At 59.6% G+C, this 11108-nt stretch overlaps 1 protein-coding gene across 1 annotated transcript; it reads right to left on the bottom strand.

Moving 5' to 3' along the window:
* Nucleotides 1-277: 277 nt before the first annotated feature.
* On the bottom strand, nucleotides 278-9343 carry FDXR (ferredoxin reductase). Its single transcript, XM_004709155.2, has 12 exons — nucleotides 9261-9343; nucleotides 8328-8425; nucleotides 4846-4941; nucleotides 4602-4724; nucleotides 4241-4354; nucleotides 3842-3943; nucleotides 2745-2852; nucleotides 2465-2549; nucleotides 2156-2355; nucleotides 1899-2070; nucleotides 769-939; nucleotides 278-668 (listed from the first exon to the last, which is right to left on the bottom strand). Exons 1-12 carry the CDS (start codon nucleotides 9331-9333, stop codon nucleotides 538-540), a joined length of 1473 nt encoding a protein of 490 aa, XP_004709212.1. The 5' UTR covers nucleotides 9334-9343; the 3' UTR covers nucleotides 278-537.
* Between the last annotated feature and the right edge of the window lie 1765 nt (nucleotides 9344-11108).

The following is an 11108-nucleotide window of genomic DNA, read 5'->3' on the forward strand; positions in this document are numbered from 1 at the left end:
GGGGCCATCAACAGGCAGGCTGGGGTCCCCCCAGGGCTGCCCACAGTGTGGACAGAAGGCAGGCAGGCAGACCGGCCGGCCACAAAAGCAGCAGGGTCAAGCAGAGAAGGGAGGGTGGGTGCCAGGCCTGGCTGCCAAACCCCCTCAGGCCCCCAAAGAGGCCGGGAGCAGGGAGCTGGCTCTGCAGCGCCACCTGTCGACCAGAGGGGAGCTGTAGTCAGAAGGTGACCTGCTTGGGGAATGGGGGGGGGCAAAGAAATCACACCGGACCCACAGCCCCTGCTGGCGGAAGTTTATTTTCTAAACTTGATTTAGCCTCAGTGACCCCCTACAGTCCAGCAGGAGAGGCGGGAGGAAGTAAGGTCAGCCTGCCCATTCCACACGCGAGTGGCCTCGTATAGAGAGCTAAGCCCACTGGGGAAGGTCAACCTCACTGGAGGAAGAGTTGAGGCCTCTGGACGAACAAGGGACCCCTGTGTCAGGCGCCACCCTGCTCCGGTGCCCTGGGCCCCTCCCCCAAGGGGCCTAGGGCTGGGCTCAGCGCCCCAGCAGCCGCAGCATCTCCTGAGGGTCTGTCAGCTTCTCCCGGGGCTTCCCTGCGTGCTGGCCCCGCGATACCTCCTCGGCATCCAGCTTCTCCCAGTCGGAGAAGGAGACGGGCTGGACCCCTGTGGCAGAAGGGACACAGCAATGGCACCCCCTCTCCCTCCCGCCTCCAGGCCGGCCCAGGCACTCATCCACAAAGGAGGGAAGGGCCTGGGGCCTGACCTCGGCTGCCAAGCAGAGCTTCAATGGTGGTGTAGCCAGGCCGGGGTCCCGAGGGCAGCAGCCCCCCCTGAAGGTCCTGTATCAGCGCCTGACCAGTGAGGAAACTGTCGTTCATGGTCGTGCCGATGACACCTGTGGGTCCCCGCTTCACCCAGCCGCTGCAGTAGAGGCCTGAGGGAAAACAAAGGAAAGGGGGTGCTGGGGACGTTCCTGGCAAGCCTGCACCCCAGTACATGCACATGTGACCATACCTGCCCCCCCCCCAGGTCCTCCCCAAAGTCCTAGGCCCACTGTGGCTGTTGGGCCACCTTCCAAGAGGCTTTCAGCTTGTTTGCTCCCTGCCTGCCTCTCCGGTCTTATTAGAGTTTTGGTGATGCAGTGGTTAAAGCACTTTAACCCTAACCAAACTCACTGCCATCCAGTCGATGTTGACTCATAGTGACCCTGTACGACAGGGTTTCCGAGACTAACTCTCGACAGGAGGAGAAAGCCCCGTCTTTCTCCTGTGGAGCCCCCGAGTCTTGAACTGGTGACCTTGCACCCCAACGCATAGCCACTACGCAGCCAGGCTCCTTTTCAGGAACTCTGCTACTAACCAAAAGGTCCGAGGTTTGAACCTAGCGGCCACTGCTTCAGAGAAAGACGTGGCAGCCAGCTCCTGTGGGGATTACAGCTGTAGAGACCCTAGGGAGCTGTCCTGCTCTGCCCCATCATGTCCCCAGGAGCTGACTGGGCAGGATGGCAGTGTTGGTGCTGTTTGGTCTGGGGCTTTTGAGAGGTTCAGAGTGCCCATGGCTAGTTCTGGCAGACCCCAAGGCCTAGACATGGACCCGGGTTGTTTAAGTCACAAGTGTTGCCTAGCCAACCTTAACCCCCTGCCCGGAGCCCAGCCTAGAGCAGGCTTCAGGCAATGTCTGTTGAATGGCTTGATGACCATGTATAGGCGGTCATCTCAGCTGGACTGGGAGCATTCCCTGGGGTGAGGAAGAGGGAGGACAGGGGTAGACTCATTTCCAGGGTATACCATTGAATGAACAACCGAATGAGTGAATGAATGAGTTCCAGGAGACAACAGCCCCCACCACCACCAAGCCCATAAATCAATGTCCAGCCTCGTCCCTCCCTCTCACCTGGCACACCCACAACCCGGCCCTCCTTATTGGGGATGATTCCGCGTCTGGGGTCAAAGGGTATGCTGGGGTCGATGGGGCGGCTCTTGTACCCCACGCTGCTCACCACCAACCCACAGGGCAGGTCCTCCACGTCTCCCGTGGGCACTGCCCGGGCAGCTTCGCCAACACCCTGTTGGGGGAAAGTGGGCAGCGAAGGGCTGGGATAGGGGTGGCCCACACAGGTGGGGCCTGGACTTCACTCACACGAGGCTCACCTCCAGTTTGGTGACTGCCAACCGGATGCCCGCTGTCCGCTGCCCATCTGGTGAGGGCAGCACCTGCTGGGGACTTCGGAAAAAGCGGAGCCCCCAGGCACGGGGGGCGGATGCCCAGTGGGCTGCCTCCTCCAGGCCTGGCATCTCAGTGGCCGTTCGGAGCAGCAGTTCCGTCAGCCGCCGCCTCGGCCGGGGGGCATCTGTCGGCAGTGCAGAGCACATCCGGGTGGTCCCCTGGGTCTCCACCCCCTCTCTGGCCGAGACCATCCCCTCCCTCGTGAGCTGGGGGGCCAGACCAGGGCCCCTCACCCTTGATTCTGTCCTGGAGGCCCAAGAAATCCGCAGGTTCCAAAATAGGCCGGCTTCCGGGTAAATGAACCATTTCCCGCAGCTCCTTGGGTGGGGTGGGGATGAGGTCAGACCCAGAGCGCTGCCCACTGGAGTCCGCCCCACCCCCATCTGCCTGGCTCGCCATCGCCCACCAGAGGGAGCAGCTATTCCCAGAGGCTCTGCCCTGCACCCCCCACCCCACCCCAGCCAGGGGAGCCCATCTCCTTGGGATCTGGGCTGCTTCCTTCACCCCCAGCACCTTAATGGTGAAGGCCACTTGCAGTGGTCCACGCCGGCCAACTATCCACACCATCTTCACCTGGCTCTGCCGCAGTGCCCCCAGGGAGGCCTCTGTGATGTCTGTTTGCTGGCACAAAAGGAGGGCCTTGAAGCCACTGGACACTGACCAGGGGTAAGGGAAGGGAGTCCCTAAGCGGTCAAACCCAAAGGAGAGGATGCCGCCTGCGCCGCCACCGCCGTCAAATGGCCTCACTGCTCCCCCTGGTGACCAGATGGAGCATTGCTGCCAATCCTTCTAATAGCACTGGACAGCGAGGACAACTACCACCCCCAAAATACAGCCTTTGCCGTGCAGCCATGCCAACTCCTAGCGGCCCACTAGGACAAGGTAGAACTGCCCCGGAGGGTTTCCGAGACGAACGCTATGGGAGCACAGGTTTCATCTTTCTCTTGTAGAGCGGCCAGTGCTTGTGAACTGCCTTGAGGTTAGCAGCCCAGTGCATAACTGCTATGCAATAGTGACCCTATAAGACAGTAAAAGTGCCCCAAAGGGTCTGCGAGGCCTGTGCCCCAGTGGCACAGTGGTGAAGCACCCGGCTGCTATCCAAAAGGCTGGCAGTTCAAACCCACCAGCTGCTGCCTGAGAGAAAGCTGTCGCCATTGGCTTCCATAAAGCGGTGAGCTTGGAAACCCCGTGGGCAGTGGGTATCATCTAAGTCGGGTTCAACCGGAGGACAATGGGGTTTTTAAGACTTTAGGGAAGCTGGCGGCCACAGCCTTCTCCTGCTGCTTGCATCAGGGAGATGCCAGGGGGCGAGAGGCAGGTCTGTGGGGATGGTCACAGGGCAGCGGAAGGGCCCGGAAGGTTCCCTGGAGGAAGGTCCAGCTGAGGCGAGGACTAAGACACAAGCGGAGGAGAGCTGCTCGGGGCAAGGCTAGTGGGGGTGGTTCCCGAGCGATGGTGGCAGGAGGACATGCACAAGGGCCCTGTGGTGAGCAGAGCATGCTGGCTGTGGCGGAGTGCAGGAATGCAGGGGGGCTGGGGGTGGTGCCGCTCACAGACGGCTCTCTAAGCCCCCCCCCCCCCCCCCCCCCAGGCCCTGATGTGTCACTAACCTCCAGGTACTGAGGATAGGTCAGCAGAACCCTGGCCACATCCAGGGCCACGTTCCCTTGCCCTAGAATCACAGCTGTGTCGCAGCTCAGGTCCGGTGCCAGCTGGAGGGAGAGGTCTCGACAGGGTGGCCCCAGCGGAGCTAACGGGACCCCAGTGTCCTGTGCTGTTCCCCAGCAGCCCCTTTGGCTCTCCACATAGGAAGCCCCCCCCCCCCCAGGGAGCCTCAGCTCAGCCCCTCCACCACCCTCCAAGATGGACTCCCTCCCTGGTCAGCCCAATGGCTCCCATTTCATCTCAGCCCCTCTGCTCCCAGCTCCCAGCCCCAGCAGCTATAACTGCCCCTGGCCTGGCTGGGGGTGGGGAGGAAGGGGCAGCAGGAGGCCCGCCTCAGTACTCACCTCACGGTTCTCAGGAAGCCCATTGTACCAGCCTACAAAGGCCCGCGCTGACAACACGCCAGGCAGCTCCTCCCCAGGGATCCCCAGGGGCTGGTGGTCCTCGGCCCCGTAGCTCTGGGGGGAGATGGCCAGCCCAGGCCCAGAGCCCTCAGTGCTGGTGGGGTAGGGCCAGGCACATCCTCCTCCCAGCTCCTCCTCTTCCTCCTCCAAAGCTTCCATCCTGGCTGTGTCCAGCAGCTAGGACCCCCACCCCTCCCTACTGTCACCTTCCACCGCTCAGTCCCCACCCTCTGCTGCTGCTCTGACCCAGGATATGAGCCCGCCACACCCCGCCTCCCTCCCCACCCACGCACCCACTCACCAGCACCACAGCATGGTAGGCCCCTTGCAGCTCCGGCACAGTCACGTCCCTGCCCACCATCACATTGCCCCAGAAGGCACAGCGGTCAGAGCGGGCAGTCTCGGTGAAGGTATGGATGACATTCTGCGCCCCGACCCCCGAGGGAGGGGATTAGAGGTGGTGGATCAGAGACCGTGGTGCCCATGCTGTTTCTGGGGCAGCCGGAGGTGCACCCAATGCCCACCCCGTGTCCAGAGAAACGCACCTTCACCTCGGGGTGGTCGGGCGCCACGCCAAAGCGCACTAGGCCGAAGGGTACCAGGTGCTTCTCGAAGATGTCCACGTGCAGCCGGGGGTGGTGCTGTGGGGAGAGGGGCAGCTGGCGAGCGGCCTCCCTCCCCCAGGCAGAGTGGGAGCACCTGGGTTGGCGGCAGAGGGCCCAGCCAGGCTTCTGTCCTCGGCAGGGGAGGCAGAGGCCCAGAGAGCCAGACCAGGGAGCAGAGTGCCTTAAGCAGCTAGGGAAACTGAGGTCAAAGCTCAAGGAGGCCTGGCAGCCCCTCGAGATTCGTGAGGAATACGGCCACGAAGGAAGGCCTCAGCGTGCCTTCCCTGGAGCGGTCAGTGTGCCTTCCCTGGAGCGGTACCTGAGAAGGCCCTCCTGTCCAGCGGGGCCAACCCTGCCCCAGGACTCTAGATGCTTCCAGGAATGCCCAGTCTGATGATCCGGAAACAGCCACCTTGAAATTCCTTCCTGCCTTAGCTCCCCTCTTCAAGACTGCTCTGTTGATGAGTGGACAAGAAAGGGGGCCTGGAGTGGGTGGTGGTGGTGGAAGACCACCTCCCTGTGTCCACCAGTCATTGGTCCCGGCCATGCCTGGTGCCGTGCAGGCCTGGGGTCAGGAGGGCAAGTCTGCCCTGGCTCTGCCATTCACCAGGGCAGAACACCAGCAAGTCCCAGGATCCCACTGGGCCTCCGTCTCGCCCTGCAAACTGATGGACACACTTCCCTCTCAGGGTTGTTGGGAAGTCCCCGGAAAAGAAGGTCAGGATGGTGTGGGCTTGTGGACAGAGTTGTGTAGGCGCCTGTGGGTGGGGCTGCCTAGGCTCTTACTGCTGTTCCTGCTCCGGAGTCAATTCAGACTCAAACCCCCAAACTCACTGCCCTCGAGCCGGTGAGGACTCAGAACAACCCTTTACTGCGGCCACAACTGCCTCTGCGGGCTCCCAAGAGTGCAGCTCTTTCTGGGAGCAGAAAGCCTCGTCTTTCTCCCATGGAGCAGCTAGTGGTTTCAAACTGCTGACCTTGTGGTTAGCAGCCCAGTGTGTAACCATTACACCACCAAGGTTCCTCTTCAGGCTCAGAGCCTCCTTAGAGTGGAACTGGCCCTTAGGGGTTTCCCAGGCTGGACCAGAGGCCCTGGCAAAACACTAGGCTCCAGCCTCTGATGGGCCATCAACAGAAAGGTTTCCACAAACAGACGCAGAGCTTGGCCACCCCTGCATCCATCCCCCAGGGACCTGGAAGGCACCACCTGGCCAACTGCCTGGAGGAGATCCACAGAAATGCCCGCTTGCTCCAAAGAAAGGTGACCCAACGGAATGTGGAGATTACCAACCAACACCATGAGTACCGCAGGCAGGTAACCGAATCTGGACAGAACTCAAAAACGGCCGAAGCGGTACACAGCCAGGCAGCTGCCAGACATTCACCAGCAGATTCAGAAGAGAATGTGGCACGAGGGCCTGTCACTGCTGATGCCAGTGGTTTTGGCTGACAGCAGAGAATCCCAGAAAGATGTTCACTTGCGATGTGTTGACTGTGCCAAGGCCCTGGATGGGGTGGATCATAACAAACTGGATAACAGGTCGAAGAATGGGACTTCCGGAACACATCCTTGTGTCCTGCAGAAGCTCTACATGGACCAAGAGGCAGTGGTGCCGACAGAACATGGTTTACCATCCGGAAAGGTGGGCAGCAGGGTTGCACCCCCGCACCCCACTTACTCCGTCTGTATGGGGGCACTTCAGAGAAGCTGGGGGACAGGAAGAAAGTGGCATCAGGGTTGGAGGAAGGCTTGTTAACAACCCTCGATCCACAAGACGGCACAAGCTTGTTTGCTGAGAGCCAAGTGGACTGGAAGCCACCAATGAGGACGGTCAAAGACTACAGCCTTCAGTATGGATTACGACTCACCCTAAAGAGAACAGAAATCCTCTCTCAAGTCTGCCTTAGCTGGGACGCTCTGCTGAAATCAAGTCGGCAGCCTAGCAACACGCAAGCCTCCACCGACAGCCTGGCCGAGAATCAAACCAGGAAGGGAAGAATTCTGTTGCTGAATTGCTATTGCCCTTGCGACCTCCCATCACAAGGGCACTCTCCGAGGGTCTTCCAAGCAATGGATGGGCCAGCAAGCTGCTAGAGAGGGGGCCCCGATATCCACATGCCTGTGCTCAGACATGGTGGGACCGTGAACTATCTCTCTCAGGTCCCGGGGCCTCCTCAGTGAAAAGGTGGCCACACCTGCCTCCCAGGTCCTCCTGAGGGCCAGAGATGGACAAAGTATGGACAGTATCTGACTCCATGTGACCCTGCTGCCCCAAACCTGCCCTGCATGCTCCCTGCTTGGGTGCTCCCAGTGTCAAGGACCAGATTGTAAGGGACCTCAGTGGCCAGTCCCAGGGTCACCCACCCGTCTGGCAAAATCATCTGCCTGAAAGGCCTCCTCCCCGCGCAGAATCTCCAGCTCAGCTGACAGTCCTCCTTACACAAGCCCTCCTGGGTCACCAGTAGCTCCCTGAATGGAGGCCAGGCTCTCCTCCCCCTCAGCCAATCACCTGTGGCCTCGCATTCCTTCCAAGGCCATGCATTACAGCACAGCTCCTGGCCTCCAGGAAGCAGTCTGGTGGACTTCCTGGACTGGCTCCCTGTGCTCTCGTCACTGCAGCGTGCTCTCTGACCCACCGCGTACAGAGCCCTATCTGTGCGCTCTTCAGGTGATTGGCTGTCCTTGCTCTGCAGGACAAAGGCCTGGCCATCTGCACCCGGAGAGATGGCCATCACACAGGGTCGGTCTGAGTTATCACCTGGATGGCCCCCAAAGTAACACATCCACTGCTTAAAAGGTGCTCTGCTCACTTTTCGGCGCATTGGTCACCCAGACGCCCCAGGTTTAGTACTAAAGGTCCCAGAAACCCCAGAGTCCTGGGCACACCAATAGTAGCCACCCTACTTTTAAGTGTCGAATCAGTTTATTCACCCTCTCTCCTGTCTCTCCACGGACAGGAAGAGCCTCTCCAAAGCAGGGCCATTGCTTCGTGTCTCGATCAGCTGAGGTGTCCCCTCCCTGAGGTCTGACGTGGAGTCTCAAGGACAACCAGGAACCTTGGGGCCCTTCCTGGCAAAGCCACGACTGGAATGCGGAGACCTTGGCCTTGGTGTGGGGAGCAGGCAGAAAAGTGGGGAAGCAGGCAGAAACAGCACAAAGCAAGGGGGCTAAGAGCTTGGGAAGGGAGAGCAGCCAAGATGAGGGTGCCAGGGGCAGAGAAGAGACACGGGAGGGGGACAGGAGATGGGGGCTGAGGAAGTGCTCCTGTAGCCTGTTTCAGCTCCCCAGAGCACATGGCCAAGGAGCCCACCAGTCACTACCAACCCCTGACGGCTGACCCTGCCATGATGCAAACACGCTCCCCCAAGGTAGAGGCTCAAGTGGAGCGCCCCACATGTAGGCCCACCCACAGGCAGTTTACCTTGAGCAGATGCTGCGCTGTATAGAAGCCAGCAGGGCCACTGCCCACCACACAGATCTGGGGGATCCGCTCTTGTGTGGAGAACGGCCGCCGAGAGCCTGGGGAGGTGGGCAAAGGTTGGATCAACTGTCTCTTCAAACCCAAACCAACTTCCGCGTCCGCCAGAAAGGGGGGCTCTCCAAATGTCTCCCTCACCTGCACCCCCCTCCTCCTGTCCCCTAGGCTTTGGCCTCGGGCTCCTTACTGTATCTGCTCCATTCGCCAGGGCTGCATCTTTACCCAGAGTCCCCAACCTCTCGCAGGGACTCACCACGCCACTGGTCAGGGTCTACCCGACAGCCCTCACCACCCCTGGAGCTTCCACGGACAGTAGTTGATCATTTTCTCATGGGGTTTCTTCCTCCCTGGGTAGCACATGCGCCCTGGTAGCTCAATGGTTAAAGTACTCTGTCCTCCGCACAAGGAAGGTGGGGCAGTCTGCTCCCTAAGCCTTGGGAGCCCCATGGGGCAGTCCTACTGCATCCCCCAGGGACATTTTGTGTCGGAATCAATTCAACCACACACACCACCAGCAACATCTCTTCAGGGGAACCCCAAATCACCCCAACCTCATCTGAGGGGTCTCCCACATTGCCTTAACTTTCTTAACTTTCCTAACCTCTCTCTCCACTGAACCCGACCTGGTCCACGTCGTCCCGCATGACCCCTGCCTCCCTTCAGCCCTCTCTGTCACCCCTACCTCCCACCTGTGGTCCCTCTCCGCTCGCGGCCTCCCACCTCGCCTCGTGAACCTCCACCTGCTCCCGCCCCCCGCCCCCCTCTCGCCCTCCGGTCTCTCCCCCGGCCCCAGGCTTGCCCCCCGATCTGCCTCGACCTCACCACTGAGCAGGCCTCCCTGAGCTCCCTGTCAGCCCGAAGATGCCCTGGTCTTACTCAGGAGGTTCCTGGCGAGAGGCGGTCGGGTGCGAAGCCACGCCGGCCAGTGTCTCCAGCAGCGCGGAGCCATGGCGGGGAAGTGCACCCTGGAAGTCAATCTGACCGCGGAGGCCGCCTCGCGGCGCGCGCCGGCGCCGGCCCCGCCCCCAGCCTGCCCAGACCCCGCCCACGGGCGCGCCCCCACCCAAGCCCCGCCTTCCGCGCGCTGGGAAAGCGCCGCGTTTCGGCTCCTCCCTGAATAAATCCCGCCCTCGGGTCCGCCTCCCGCCGCTGAAGCGCCGCCTCTCAGGACTTCCGGGCCGTGCGTGACGTCACAGATTCTTACCCAATTGTGGTCCTCTCTCCAATGGAGAAAGCCAATTAGGAAGGGTCTTATTTTAGTCGCTTCCCTTTTAGGAAGCTCTCGTCGCTCGCGGATGACGCACACGCTCGCCCCTTTTGATGGCGTGGCCTACAGGCGGAGCCGGATTTCGTCTCAGCCAATCAGGAGCCTAGTTCCGGTAATAACTGCAGAGTCCGTCCCGGAAAATGGACTCCCTGCGCGGCCCTCGTCACCGTTTTCCCCGGCCAGAATCCGCCCAGTTCCGTCAGGGAGAATATTAGCCCTTTGAGGTTGCCTTTTCTCGCCCGCTCTCCTACCGTACGGATGTGAGGAGACAGGGTGGGGGTAGGGGAGATGTCTGTCCACGACCAGAGAACAGAGCCGGGACCCTCGACATGATGCCAGGGGGGCCAGCACGCCACTGAGGCCGGACCCCCGCCTCGCGCGTGGAACGGTAGGGGCGCCACCTAACTCCTGTCATCACGATAACTCCTACTTTAGTGCAATGTTTGTATGAAATTAAAGTAATGCAAGAGGCCCACGATGAACAAAATGTTGAACGTTTGGATAAGGAGGGAACCGTGCGTCCGCCCGACCAGATACACCTGATGCCCTTCCTTTCCCCTCACCCTCTCGTGGGACATTGCTTCCCCGGACAAGCCTTCTCGGACCCCTCCACTCCCAGGCTAGGCAGGGCTCCCACTTCTTCCCACCCAGACTCACTGCCATTGAGCGATTCCAACTCGTAGGACAGGCTATGAGTTGGGGGGTTCCAAGACCGTAAATCTTTTCTTTTCCTTTTTTTTATGAATCATTTTATTGTGGGCTCATACAACTCTTATCACAATTCATCCATCCATCCATTGTGTCAAGCATATTTGTACATTTGTTCCCATCATCATTCTCAAACATTTTCTTTCTACTTGAGTCCTTGGTATCAGCTCCTCATTTTTCCCTTCCCTCCCTCCCTCAGGAATCCTTGATAACTTATAAATTATTTTTATTTTTTCATGTCTTACACTGTCCGATATCTTCCTCCACCCACTTTTCTGTTGTCCGTACCCCAGGGAGGGTGTTATATGTAGATCATTGTGATTGGTTCCCTCGTTTTTCTCCCACTTTCCCCCACTCTCCTGGTATTGCTACTCTCATTATTGGCTGAGGGGTTTATCCGTCCTGGATTCCCTGTGTTTCCAGTTCCTATCTGAACCAGTGTACATCCTCTGGTCCAGCCAGATTTGTAAGGTAGTGGGGGAGGAAGCATTTAGGAACTAGAGGAAAGTTGTATGTTTCATCATTGCTACGTCACACCCTGACTGGCTCATCTCCCCGAGACCCTGCTGTAAGAAAATGTCCAGTAGCCTACAAATGGGCTTTGGGTCTCCACTCTGCACACACACCCTCATTCACTGATATGATTTTTTGTTCTGATGATGCCAGATACCTGATCCCTTCGACACCTTGTGATCACGCAGGCTGGTGTGCTTCTTCCATGTGAGCTTTGTTGCTTCTGAGCTAGATGG

This window comes from Echinops telfairi, unplaced genomic scaffold, assembly GCF_000313985.2.
Source record: "Echinops telfairi isolate 266 unplaced genomic scaffold, ASM31398v2 ScPeMD7_7458;HRSCAF=8496, whole genome shotgun sequence".
Lineage (NCBI taxonomy): Eukaryota > Metazoa > Chordata > Mammalia > Afrosoricida > Tenrecidae > Echinops > Echinops telfairi.

Coding starts and splice junctions, on each gene's coding strand:
- FDXR (XM_004709155.2), bottom strand. CDS start 9,333: ATGGCTCCGCGCTGCTGGAGACACTGGCCGGCGTGGCTTCGCACCCGA. Junction 3,944..4,240: donor GGCTTCCTGAGAACCGTGAG/GTGAGTACTGAG, acceptor CTCTCCCTCCAG/CTGGCACCGGACCTGAGCTG. Junction 2,853..3,841: donor CCTATCCTCAGTACCTGGAG/GTTAGTGACACA, acceptor CTTTTGTGCCAG/CAAACAGACATCACAGAGGC.